Raw genomic sequence first — 14,429 nt, 5'->3', positions numbered from 1 at the left:
TCACTTTATAGACCAGGCTGGCCTCAAACTCACTGAGATCCATCTGCTTTTGCCACCACTGCCCGGCAGAATTTGTAATCTTAAAGCTGAAACCTTATACTGATTGACCATCTTTTTGCTCTCCCCCATACATTGGTACCCACCATTTCTCCTTTGAGTTCAGTGACTTCGATGATGCATGTAGAGTTGAGTCATGCAGTATCTGTCCTTCTGGGACTGTCGTGTTTCACTTAGAATACTATCCTCAAGGTTCATCCATGTTGAAGTACCCAACAGAACTTGCTTATATCTATGGCAGGGTGTATTTCTCTGTCCATCTCTAAGTGGGTATTAAATTGTTTCTACTCTATTTGTTGGGGACTGCAGTGAGCATGGGTGGTTGGACACTTTATTGTATTTAAGAATGAAGTCACTGGGTCATATGTAAGTTCTAGGCCAGCAGATATTTATGAAGATCAATATTTTGAAGATTTCTCCTTATTTTTTCTTCTATGATTTCTACACAAAAGCTGAACACCTGAAGTACACTGTACAGCCTGCAGGCAGGTCAACAGGCTGGAGAATGTCTTTTCCAGGTGCTTCAGGTGCTCTGAACCTCTCCTAAGCACATTGGCTGGACTCTGCCTCTTCAAGCATCACAGCTGGGCTCCGCTTCTTCCAGGCAGCTTGGCTGGTCTGAGTACTTTGCAGCAGTCCTTATCACTTATATATACTTAAGGAAGGAGGAGGCTGGTGTATCTGGTCAGTTTCAGGAACTCCCAGAAGCCTTTGAGTTGTTTGCTTCTGGAGTGGATGAAATGTTTTACCTCCCTTTAGTTGGACTTTCTTTGGACCACTAGCTCCCAAATAATGACAAAGTTTGGCCTTAGCTTAGGCTTGTTCCTAGCTCTTAAAACTTAAATTAACTCATTTATATTAATCTATATGCTGCTATGTGGCACATTACCTCTCCTCGGTATAGTACATCTGACTTCCTCGGCCTTTGCTGGCAAATCTCCCGCCTCTCAGAGCCCAGAAATCCCACCTAACCCCTCCTGATTAGTTATTGTCCATTCAGCTCTTTACTAAACCAATCAGGAGGTACCTTAGTTAGGTGAGGAAGGATAAACACATCTTCACACAGTGTGATTATCCCTCAACACTCAACCTTCCTAATGTTTAATACAGTTTCTCATATTATGGTGACCTCCAACCATAAAATTATTTTTGTTGCTACTTCATAACTGTAATTTTGCTTACTGGTATGAATCATAATGTAAATATCTGTGTTTTCCAGTGATCTTAGGTAACCCTCTGAAAGGGGTGTTCGACTCCCACAAAGGGGTCACGACTACAGGTTGAGAACCACTACTTTTCCGTATCTTAATGAGCTTTCCTTCAAGACCGAAGGTTTTATCTCTGAGGAAATTGCCACACAGCGCTCTCCACTTTGCTAAACATTTGCTTGTGTGTGTAATGTGTGTGGGTGATGTATTCATGTGTGAATGTGGGCACACACATGACATGGTGCACGTGTATAGAGTGCACCCTTGGATATCTGTCCTCACCTTCTACCTTGTGTGAAACAAGGTCTCTGTTGTTACCCCACTGTGTGTGCTAGGTTATGGACCAAAGGCTTCAAGGGATTCTCCTATCTCTGCCTCCATTATCCCTATAGAGCACTGACTGGGATTACTCATCTGACTTTTACATGAGTTCTGGGATTTCAAACTCCATTCCTCACTGTTGCATGCCAAGTGCTTTACCCATTGAGCCATCCCCCCAATCCAAACATTTGCTTTTCTGTCACCAACATTTATGTTAAAGTCACAAATTACCCTTTTAAAATTATGTATCTACCTACATGTTTTATACAAATTATTATTTTGTATACATTTATCTTGATTCTGTGTCAAAATTTAAAGTGATGCTTGGATATAGCTTGTGGTGCTTGGATATAGCTCAGTGGTCCAGTACTTCCCTGCTTGCATAGGTCCTGGGTTCAATTCTCAGCACTGGAAAAAGGGAGAGGTGTCATTACTGTACTTAAATATTTGGTAATTGTACAATTACCTCTGTGGACAAGCTGCACATTCACATGCTACTGTGTTCCTTTTACCACTTCTTATAAAGCAGATCTAGTGGTAATGAACTCCCTTAGCTTTTGTAGTCTGAGAAAGTCTATCTCGCCTGCATCTTGATGGACAGTTTTGCCAGATATAGCATTCCTAGTTAGTAGTTTGGGGCTTTTCTTTTTAACACTCTGAATATATCATCTCATTCCCTTGAAGCCTGTAAGAGTGCTCCTGAGAAATCCATTGACAGCCTTTGTAAGTTTACATGCATATGATGGATTGCTTTTCTCTTGCTGCTCTGAAATTTTCTTTTGCATTGTGCTTAGACAAATTGACTATGATCTATCTTTTGTTTTATTTTAATTTATTGCTTTTTTAAGATAGAGTGTTCTCTGCATTGGCTTTCCAAATACTGAGATCACAAGCATGAAGCCATTTTGCATCTCTAAACTTTTTGTTTTGTTTTTGTTGTTTTGAGACACTGTCTTAACTCTATAGCTCTGACTGACCTAGAACTCCCTATGTAGACCAGGCTGGCCTCAAATTCACAGAGATCTACTCACCCACCTCTGCATCCAGAGTGCTCTAATTAAAGAAATGCATGATTAATTCTCATTCTCTTTCTCTTGTTCCCCTCTCCTCTCTCCTGCTCTCATCCTTTTTGAAGTTAGCTTGTTCCTATGATGGGGCTATGTCCCATGTTTCTTTGTAATATTGTAATTGGTCTCTACACACATTTGATAAAAGACACCTCTAAGAGTTCTTACCACAGCAAATTCACACAGAAATACCCTCACTCATCAGCCCTGCTAGGCAGCTGGTAGCCCCTCTGATCTAGTATGGATCTAGTTTCTCTGCATTCCCTATGTGGATACCTAATTAGAGAGCTTTGCAGTTTCTTTCTCTGTCCCTTTTTCTCCCTAGATATCCCTTGTCTGTCTCTTGTGTTATGAGGCATCTTAAGCAACAGCGTGCTCCCCATCCACTCTCTGATTCTCAGCAGCCTCTAGGCATAGAGAATATGCCATATGATGTGAGTGCTCCCTAATGACTAAGACAGATGCATCCTAGACAATTCACTGAGTCTTCCCTAAAGACTAAGACAGTCCTGTCCTAGGCAGTTTACTGAGTGCTCCCTAATGATGTAAGACAGTCCTGTCCTAGGCAGTTCACTGAGTGTTCCCTAATGACTAAGACAAGCCCGTCCTAGGCAGTTCACTGAAAAGCTGACATACATTACACACTAGTCTTCTCTTTGCTGAAGTGCCGCTGAGCTGGAGCAGCCTCGGTGTCCTGTAGTGTAATTTTGCAGCAGCGGCCTGCTGTCAGCACTTCAAGACAGAGAGAACAGAAGTGTTTTAGGACTTTGTGCCTACTCTCCACTCTTCTTTCCAGATAATTCTCGCCTAGTGGCACTGTTCTGTAACAAGAACTCTGGTGAGAAGGTTCCACACATTTTCCTGCCTGCTTTGATACAATTGGTTTTGCTCTAGCCTGGGTTCCAAAACTTTTTAACTTGTCTCTGGGTTTCTCATAAAGGGGTTTGGCCCATGAATTATTGGATCCATGCTTCCATAGGAGAAACATGGGATCTGGGTTTTCCTGTTCTGCCATCATAAACTTTTTATATTTTATGGCTCCTGTGTGTGTGTGTGTGTGTGTGTGTGTGTGTGTGTGTGTGTGTGTGTATTACAAGTGCGCATGTGTGCCTATGCATGGATGTCAATCTTGGGTGTGGTTCCTCAAGAGCCATCAGCTTGTTTTCTGTGGAGCTTACTGGGTAGGCTATGCTGGGGGCCACAAGTCCCAGGGATCTGCCTGTTCTGCTTCCTCAGCACAGAGATTACACGTGTGTACCACCACTCCCAGCTTTTTTATGTGAGTTCTGAGGACCAAACCCAAGCCTCCATATTTGTCAAGAAGCACTGTATTGGCTAAGCCATCACTCCAGACCTTTACAGCTTCATTTTTAAAAGTGAAGAATTAGAATGTGAATTTGAATCACCAGATCAAACATGAACAATTCCCACTAACTGGAAAGCTAAGCTAGTCTTCGAATTCTCATGTGTTTATAAAAATTCTTCATGAGTGAGAAATTTTTTAGTCATCAACTATTAAATCAATTATTACTTTTCAGTTTTGTAGAATATGGTTCATAATTTAATGTAGCAATATTTTGTTTGCCATTGTCAAAAGGTTCTTTCTCAAAAATTATTTTTTCAAAAAAACTGGTTTCACTTGTAATTACATCTGTTTTGGCTACTTTACTGATTAATTTCTCAAGTTTACTATTGTACTTATTTACTTGTTTCTTTAACTATATTTTCATTCTTCTGAGTTTTATTTAAAGGGCTAGGGAGATGGTTCCGTTGGTAAATACCTGTCATGCAAACATTAGGACCAGAGTTCAAATCTCCAACACCCACATAAAAGCCAGGCTCAGGGGAGCACTTCTATAACTCGTGTGCTGTAGGAAAGGGAGGCAGACAGATTGCTGAGCTTGCTGGAGCTTGCAGTCCAGGTAGCTTATAGTGCAGGGAGAGAGCCTGTCTCCATAAAAAGTAGAGAATAATTGAGGAAGATTCCTAACTTCAATCTCCAGCATCCATACATAGACACACGTGCAGGTGTGCACATACATATACAATATACATACACACACAATAAAGTTCATGTTTGAAGGTGTGGAGTTATAATGAGTTCACCAAACCAAGATGAATGATAAATAGGTGTTTATTGGGGATGAACTTACACAGATAACAATAAGTAACTGTCGCAGAGTTACTGCTCCAAGGATGCAGATCCTGCCTCCCCAATGCCCTCCGAGACCCAACGGGTCTCTGTCCCCTGCTCCTCTACCAAAATGGGTCATGGCCTCACCTGTAACCATGCCCAAAGGGCGTGGCCACTGTTACAGGTTTAAAGGCAAGAAGTGGCTACACATGTTAGTCAAAGCAAGTGCTTTCTAAAAGGAAATAAAGTGCCAGTGGGCAGAAAGATAAGTAGGTGGTCATTTAACAGGCATTACGGGCCTATGGTTTTCATTCAACAGGGACAGGCCATTCAGTCAGTGCCAGAAACGTGCTTGCTGTCAAGGTTTAAAACAATATATTGTTCTTAGGGTTTCTTCCTTTTTTTTTTTTTTTTCTTTTTGTCTAAACAAAGCAGTAACTAAAAGCAAAAATACTAAGTACTAGTGTTCAGTCAGCAGGTGGAGCTCAGGCCCTGCCAAGTGTTCAAAGGCCAGCAATGACATCTTGTCCTAAAAAGACTTTCTTTATAAAAAGGTCAAAATGGAGAAATGATAGTACTAAAATTTTTCAATTTTAGAGAATTTCACATTTTCATTTGGTACAGTCATTTTTTTCAAAATAAAGTTAACATTAGTACTTCTCTTAAAAAGCTAAAAACAATTTTTATTTCATAGCTCAGATTTATTAATGTTTTAGAATCAAATATTGCCAAATTTATGGATTATTTTAATTTTCAGACATTCATAAATTTGGTAATAAATTCTTTACTTTGGTAATACTAACATGATGCATAAATTTAATGACAATTTTTTGTTTAAATTCAATTGATAACTCAGAAAATTCCATTTTAAGAAAACTAAAGAAATGTACTTGAGGTTACAGTTTAGTAATTTGGGTTACATAAAACCCTGTTTTATCTTCTTTTAAAAGCATATAATGCCATGGTGACTTTTTAAGCTATGTGTTACAGAGCTGAGGAGATTCTGAGTGGATAAAAATGCTGATTGCTCAAGCATGAGGACTTGAGTGCAGGTTCTCAACATGTATGTAAAAGCCAGCTTCAGCTGCATACATTGTAATACCAGAAATGCAGGGAAGGAGGTAAACAGATCTTGGGATCTTGCTTATCCAACCATCGGAGCCAAAATTGTGAGCTCTCAGTTGAGCGAGGAGAGACCTTGTCTCGAAAAAATAAGGTGGAGAATAATACAGGAAGACACCTAGCATTGACCTCCGACCTTCACGGGCTCACAAGCCACACTCACATGTGTGTGCTGCATTTGCTTGAGTACACACACGACGATTTTTAAAAGCCTAATTTTTCCAAAAGACAGTGCCAGTTTTTTTGCAGCATTATCCAGGGAATATTTGTTTTATGATAATCCAGGTATTTTTTAGTTCCAAATGTTTTTTTTATTTTGGTATAAAACTAACCATATTACAAAACACCATAAGTTCTTAATATGGTTAATTTTATCCAGTTTCATATACCATTTTAACATGCCCCTGATCGAGTCCTATCTCTTGTGTTCATTATTGTGTAAATGACTAATAATTCGGATAGACAATATTTTCCCTGGGAAAGTGTTGCTTCTTCCAGTCCCAGAGTAGTTTAAGGAACGAGCGGAGGATAGGACAACAACAACAAACTTTTCAGACTGGACTCTTGAGTTTATTTTTGGAAAAGGAGATAAACTTAGATTGATGGCGTGGAAAGTTGTGTTATTTACAGGAGCGTGTACGATGTAGTGTGAGTGAGGGTGCCGTGGTACATGTGGTCAGAGGACGGCTTGGTAGAATCATTTTCTCCTACTACCTTTACATGGGTTCCAGGAGTTGAACGGGACATCAGGCTTGCATGGCACTTATACCCACGGACTCATGCTACTGGCCCAATTTTGAGGAATTTTGATAAAACTAAATTTATAGACACTTTCAACTTACAGTGATTCAATATTAGAGTGCTGTGAAGGCAACACACACTCATCAGAAACTGCACTTCAGAGCAGTTTGCTCTTTGCCTAGCTGATGACCAGCATGTCTGAGATGTTGGCACCAGCAATGAGCTGCAGCTCCCAGTGTGTCCCATGATCGCTACAGCAGACAGCGGCTGGTGCTCTGCACCTCCCTTTGTGGCCAAGCTCAGAGTGGGTGGGTTTGGTACATTGCCTGCATAGTCATCTTTCAGTATTTTGAAACTAGTGATGCATTTTTCAGGCCATAATCCCTTCATAGTCCCTATACATGTAAATATATTATATGTATACATATATATAGTAAAAGATTGAAAACTATTCCATATGTTCAAATGCAAACTAGATTGCTTCACTAGAAATAGTAAAGTTAATCCTAATGCGTAAATATTTTGGTAACTAAGTAACCAGTTTCTCACCGGGATCCACTGTATTTAGGACTTTCTAAATGGGTGAGGCAGCAGATTCAGCACCACTCAACCTTTGCAAGTGCCCTGGAGTCCCTGACCGAGTTTTCTAAAAGACACCAAAAAGTTACTAACAGATCAAAAAAAGACAAGGAGTCTACTCTGGAAGTGGCCTGTTTGGAGGACAGCACTCATACAGGTGTGTCAAAAGCAAGTCATCTATCAACAGAAAATACTAGGGAAGAAGCAGCAAAACTGTGTGTCCAGGAGCTGCAGTGTCCCCAAATGACTACTAAAAACCCCTCAGTGCCGAGTCACAACATCTCCAGAAGGAAGAAAGGTAGGTTGAATTCTGTCCATTTACAGTTTCATTGTATAATAGGGAAATGATAATGATTAGGTACAGGTTAATTTCCTGAAATGTGTTGGTTTATAGCATGAAGTGTTCATAAGATAATACAGTATGTTTAAATGGGGATAAACTTTTGTTAGAATACCAAAGTGTATTTCCTGGTTTTTCCATTAGCTTTGCCACTTACCTCACATTGTCATTGTGAATAAACTACTTGGCCTTTTTAAGTTATAATAGAAACAGTAGGTAACCTGCCTACCTATCCCACCAAGTTGAATTGTAAAACTCAAATAAGATAATAAATATGGCATTATAAAATACTATAGAAATGGTAAGCCGGGCGTTGGTGGCGCACGCCTTTAATCCCAGCACTCGGGAGGCAGAGGCAAGCAGATCTCTGTGAGTTTGAGACCAAGCCTGGTCTACATAGCGAGTTCCAGGACAGCCTCCAAAACAATACAGAGAAACCCTGTCTCGAAAAACCAAAAATAAAAAAAGAAAGAAAAGAAATGGTAGACATTATTTTAAAGCTTTATAAAAATTGAGATAAACTGGGTATTGTTTCACATACCTGTAACCCCATAATCCCAAAATGCTGAAAGCAGACACAAGAGTATCAGGAATTCCAGGCCAGGACTGGTGAGGTGGCTCAGCAGGTAAAGGAACTTGTCATGTGTGATGACCTGTGTTTGATCCCTAGAATCAGGAAAGAGTGAATCTACTCCGGCAAGCTTGGTGTGCATGTCCCCCATCACCATATACACAATAAATAAGTATAAAATTTAGAAGTAGGAATAAAAGTAATACAGAATTATTAAATTAAAAAAGAAAAATCTCAAGGCCAGCCAGCCTTGGCTGCAACAAGGCTCTGTAATTGGAAGGTCCCATTTAGAACCACTCCTTATTTGAACCTGAGATGTGAGTCATTTATTCTAAATGATAAAAAAAATGTTTTTTCTTTTTTTATTTTATTTTCCAGTTTAAATTTAGATAAGAAACAAGGTTGCTTCACAAGTCAGTTCCAGGTCCCTCTCCCTTTCCCTCCCCTCCTCCCGTGCCCTCCCCCCCCCGTTATCCCCTCATTCCCCCAGGGAGGGTGAGGCCCTCCATGGGGGTGTCCATAGTCTGTCATAAAAAATGTTTTAACATGTTAGAAATCGTGGACTCTATCAGGGGATTGAACCCCAGCCATCCTGTTGACTTGTTTTATGTTTGAAGTTTAATGCAACTAGGTCATATTCATTTGTTTACATAATCTAAAAACAACAAAGTTGAGTAATTGTATTTTTATCCTAGAATAACCTACTTGAATAGTTGAAGCAGACATAATATAGACCATAAAACGTAAAATATTTGCCATTTGGCCTGTAACAGAAAAAAAAAAGCCAGATTCTGGTGAGTGGGTATAATTTTAATTTTAATGATCAGTGTAGCTTAATATACCTGTTTTCAAATATTTTGTGCTGTGCGCTTTAAGTAAATGTTAGAGTAACTTCAGGGCTGTTACAGTGACAACCAGGAACCCCAGGATCCAGTTCTGGTCTTGTGTGCTGATCAGTTGTACAATCTGAGAAATAGCACACGTAGCCTTGCAGCCAGCGGTGTCCTTGCTTTCTAAATAAGAGGGCTTGTCTTTCTCTAGGTCACTAATCCGTGAATTTTTGTGGCAACTTTCTCCTTTTTCTTCCCCTCTCCAGTGCTGGAGTCTGGCACTTGCTGGGCCAGTGCTCTACACTGCAGGGCTCCCGAGACAACCGCCTGTCCTCTCTCCTCTTGGTCACTTCTTCCTTTTTCCCTTCCTCTTGTTGTGCAGCATTGTGGTCTCCATGGTGTTTATATGATGTTTGTACATAGCGTTATAACTGAGGCTGAGCACAGAGTTAAAACTAATTTAAGTTTTTGTTTGCTTAGGTGATCCAGCACTCAGAGAGGAGTCTGTTCAAACAATGAGAACGGAGAAAAATGTCATTTCCAGATCCTCAAGCCCAACTTTTGGGAAGCAAACAGAGCCAGTCAGCTGGCCTGCCTTTAAGTCCCTGAGACAGCACTTCACTAGGAAAGTAAAGAACCCTACACCCGTGCTCCGGTCATCAGAGAGCCTTGCCGCTGGCTCTTCCTCCTTCCAGGCAGAAAAAACAGAAGATAACACTGCTTTGACACTCACAGGTAAATGCGTGTCCTCAAATGAAACAGCAAACGCACCATTCGCACCTTGCCCTCAGTCAGAAACCACGATTTCTTCGATGAAGGTTGACATTACTCCTGCTAAGAACCATTCCAAACAGCTGTTCTGCTCTGAGAAAGACCTGCAGCCGGGTCGTGAGTCGTCTCCAGTAAGTGAAGAAGCCAAGCATTCCAGTTCAAGTGCAGCTATAGAAACAGAAGCAGGAGAGGATTCCCCGTGTCTCACGCCTGAACTCTTTGATCCTGTTGATACTGATGAAGAAAACAGTGAACCAGTTGAAACTGATAGATCCAGTAATAATTCAGATTGTTTCTCTTCTGAAGACCTTTTTGGAAGTGTAACTGAATTCAGCCAGAAATGAAAGTTGCACAGACACAAAGTTAAACAGAGTCATGCCAGTGGAAGAGAACAAAGCTGACAACTTGAACAAGTGAATTAGAGCTAGGGAAACTCCTGCATAGACATGAGGGCCTATGAGCAGCAGTGGGCGGGGCTCCCTGATGGTAGGTGATGTGTCAGGATTTTGTTAAGCCTCGTTGTGTAAATAATTTATACATTGGGTAAATGTTGTAGTTTTAATTTCTAATTTTCTTTATTTTCATTGTTAATTCAGTGTCAGATTTGTCTATTTTATGTTCAGAAATGCAAGTCTTATTCTAGAGTTTTAATTAAGTAATCCATACAAAGTACTTTCCTCTAGAATTTAGTTTCCTGGGGCACTTCCAGTTTCACACAGTTGCTCATATTTTATGGTTCACTTAATTAATGTAACTTCATACTCATATACAAAGATTAATCTCAGCTGAATCCAGCCACACTTTAGCCATATGATACTGTATATTTTAATTCAAATTTATAGAAGATGTTTTTAGAAATCATAGTTTATCTCCAAAAGCTTGCCGTCTCTTTAAACTGCCTTAGATTGGGCATAGCGCACACAGCTGCTTTCCCAGCACGTGGAAGACTCAGGCTCTGGGCCTGTTTCAAAGAAAAGAAAATGGTTTAGAACTAGTTTGTTACAAAGGAGAGGGAAAGAGTATGTATATTTCATTGAAATTGAAGGATTTTTTATTTTCTAAAATTAAAATATCAAAAACAAAATTATATGCAGTTATAGAACTCCATTTGAAATCCTCAAAATCAATTCAAATTTTTTAGCTTCACTGTCATCATAGAAAGTGATGTGCCTCAACCTCTGACCTCATACACATATGCACAGACCACAACATGTACACGTGTACACACACTCATGTACACATACACATATACACACAGAAATAATACACAGATCCTAGCGATGCCAAAGATGTAATACATTCTGGTATAAAATTTTAATTCTGTAATGATTAAGATGGAAAACTTGATATGTAAATTTAATAAATAAGCAGATGTTTCATATCCATATACACATATATAAAACAATCTCTGAAATATGTTCCCTTAAAGAACAGGAATCTACTGTGAATTTTGAGTGTGTGCAAGTTTTAGAGACTGAAACTGTATATCTGATCAAAACTGTTTATAAAAGATGGTTACCTCTGACATTCCAAAATTACATCTGCTGAATGGACATTTAGACTTTTTATGGTGATTTGAATTGAGAGAGTGTGTATGGGTAGCTGGAGATCAAGCCCAGGGCCTGGCCTGCTAACCAGGTGTTCTAGCATTGAGCTGTGTCCAGCCTGAACTGAAATTTTATAAGCTGTTCAACTACTCTGCATGGTTTATTATCAAGTCAAAATCCCAGTAATTATATTTTTATGTTCTTTTGAGTAAGTGAATTATCATGTATGCATGTATTTGCTTTCATTTTGATAGCATTTAGATTTGGTACATGAAATTTAAATTGACAGTTAACCAAGTAAGGATTTTATCTGTGGATTTAGAAGGTGATTTCTACATTGTTTTGAAAGAAACCATTTCTCCTGTTGTGGATCTTAAATCATAGATGGGGTAGTAGTCAGGTCCTGGAAGGATTGTAAGTAGAAGATGGAAACATAGCCTCTTTCCTGGCTGGGCCTCAGACTTGATACTTATATGGCAATACCATGCCTTTCATGGGATTAGTCTCATTTGTAAAAAAAAAAAAAAAAAAGTCTGGTTGCTCTTCTAGAGGACCTGAGTTTGATTCCCAGCATCCCCATGGCAACTCACAACCATGTGTAACTCCAGTTCCAAGGGATCCAACACCTTCTTCTGGCCTCTGGGTACCAGGCATACACATGGTACACAGAATGCAGGAAAATATCTATACATGCAAAAAGTAAATCTTTAAAACAGAAAAAAGTTTCACTGTCCTAAGAATTTCAAATTAAAATCCAAGACAGAATCTCAAACTCAGTTTATACAAAACAAAGAAATGTACAAATACCTACATCATGTTGGAATAGACAAGCACCCATCCATCTGTTTTTGATAATGACCGCAAGGAAAATGCTCCTAAAGCATGCACACCTACTCCCGAGTTAGCAGGCTCAACCTGAGCAGAGGATGAGCAGTAACTCATGGAGACAGCTTGCAGAGAAAGGGAGGGAATTCTAACAGCTGTTCTGAAAAAACAATGGCCGCTGATTATAGACAAATGACCTCATCCTCTCTGTGTGGACTTCTCACATTGCCTACTGCCATTTTGCAATTTCCCAACCAATTTCTAGAATGTTCATCATGTTCCTTTTTATCCTGCTAATACCTATTCCTAATGTTGGCTAGAAGTGATTAAGAGATGCAATGTGATTTACCCCAGGCCCTGTATGTACCCTGAAATACAATGCTACATTCCATGCATGTCTACTGGCTATTATGTCCCAGTTTTCAAAACTCAGTCCATTTAAACAAACACAAGCTCTATGGTAATATCTACCATTCAACACTTTATGTGAAAGACTCAGCTAAAACATGAAAATTTTCCTGCTGCCTTCCTCTCCAAAGTGACCCATTCATGACAAATTTCAATGTTTACTTTGGTTACAAATGCCTGCAGAAACATATGGTCAGATCATATGGTTCTAATCATTTTCCCTTCAGGACTTTGCAGCTTTGCCCAATTTCAATATTTTTTCTGGAATTGGAAATTCTTTCTTGTGGTAATGTACTCATTTATCAAAAAATGAGTATGTGGTTGTAAGGAATTTTTGGTTTATTGCAATATGGAAGATTGTAAGTTTTTCTGAGACCTACAACTTTACATAGTTTCATAGTTACATTGTTACACAAATCCATCCCATGTTCTGTGTGCCCTTGAGCTTGAAGTGAAGGTCATGTTACTTTTCTCTGAGTCTCCAAGGTCTCCTTCAATTCTGAACTTCCACTCTTTTTAATCAATACATGGGTGATGTCAAACATAAAGGTGGTTCCATCTTTAAGAAATGGCGGGGGTGGGAGGTGAGTATAAGTAAGGGAGGTTTCCTCTAGGTCTGTTGTCTCTCCCCTGCTGTGAGCGCTATCCTTCTACATTCCATCCATTGCTGCACAGATGTGCACTGGGATCGCTCAGTCATTCAGGGTCTGCAGTTCTCACATCCCCATGAAACCTTGTCACTAGGGCTAGAAGGGTAACGCCGGTTAAAAGTTGCTCTTCCAGAGAACCTAAATTTGGTTCCCAGTGTTTCACAACTGCCTATAAATCTATCTCTAGGGAAGCGAGGCACTGTGGCACATGCAGAGGCAGGTGGATCTCTCTGAGTTCAAGGTCAGCCTGGTCTGCATTGTGAATTCCAGAACAGCCAGAGCTACATAGTGAGACTCTGCTGGGGGCAAGCAGGGAGGGAGGGATCTACTTACAAGGGGTTCAACACTTGGGCTCTTCTGGCACCTGCACTCACGTACACATATCCCTACACAGACACAAACATCTACACAAAAATAGCGTCATTTTTCTTAAAGTTAACACTTTGGTAGGGCATGCCTTTAATCCTAGCACTCTTGAGATGGGTAGGAGAGTCACAAACTGAAGACTAGTTTGGGTTACAAAGCAAGTCTCTGAGTCAAAAACAAAATAGAAATTATAATTACACAAATAAAAAAGGTGGCTCTAAAGGGGTAGGAAGAGAGCCGAGATGGCTCAGTGGATAAAATGCTTGTTTTGCAAGCATGAGGACCTGGGTTTGTTTTCCAGAACACAGGTAAATAATGCCAGGTGTGGTGACGTGCTTGTTGTAATTCCAATACTGTGGAGGCAAAGGAAGACAGGTCTCTGAGGTTTACCGGCTGGCACATGAGCCAGTTAAAGATGGCACCGTGGGGAAGTCAGGAGGGCAAGTCCTGGGATGTTTATAAAAAGGGCGATTGGTCGCCAAGATCGAGCCAGATGTCACTGCATGAACAGCTCGTGTTCACTAGGTAAAGCATAGGGCGCCTAGGCGCATGATAGGCTGACCTTTAAAACCATTGGCTGGCTGTTCCCGACTCCCCGCCCCCACCCCCTGGCAGTTTTTTGCTTTAAAAGATGCTTGTTGTGGGGCAATAAATGAGTTTCTGCTTGACTAGATTCCCTACTGCGTGAGTCTGATTGTCTCTGGGATCCTGGGAGTCTGGGGAACTGATAAGTAGCACACTTACCCATCCTTGAACCCAACTCAGCCTTCTGTGGTTGGGCTAAAACCCTGCATCTGGCGCCTCAATGTGGGGCCTGAAGGACCTACATTCATCCCAGATAACTCCAGACCCCTACCTTACCCTCCAGCGATGGGGTTGGGTCCCCCTATAC

General features: G+C 40.4%; 1 protein-coding gene across 1 annotated transcript in view; it reads left to right on the top strand.

Moving 5' to 3' along the window:
- Positions 1-14,210, top strand: part of Brip1 (BRCA1 interacting helicase 1) — a 128,641-nt gene extending 114,431 nt beyond the window's left edge. The window contains 3 exon segments of the mRNA XM_040749404.1: positions 7,219-7,527; positions 9,451-10,066; positions 10,068-14,210. Of these exon segments, the coding sequence (XP_040605338.1) occupies positions 7,219-7,527; positions 9,451-10,066; positions 10,068-10,158 (1,016 nt within the window). The 3' untranslated portion in view covers positions 10,159-14,210.
- The last annotated feature ends 219 nt before the right edge of the window (positions 14,211-14,429 follow it).

This window comes from Mesocricetus auratus, unplaced genomic scaffold (genome assembly GCF_017639785.1).
Source record: "Mesocricetus auratus isolate SY011 unplaced genomic scaffold, BCM_Maur_2.0 Super-Scaffold_100007, whole genome shotgun sequence".
In the NCBI taxonomy this organism is placed as follows: Eukaryota; Metazoa; Chordata; class Mammalia; order Rodentia; family Cricetidae; genus Mesocricetus; species Mesocricetus auratus.
Note: the sequence above shows the minus strand (reverse complement) of the source record. Positions and strands in the feature narration are given on the sequence as shown.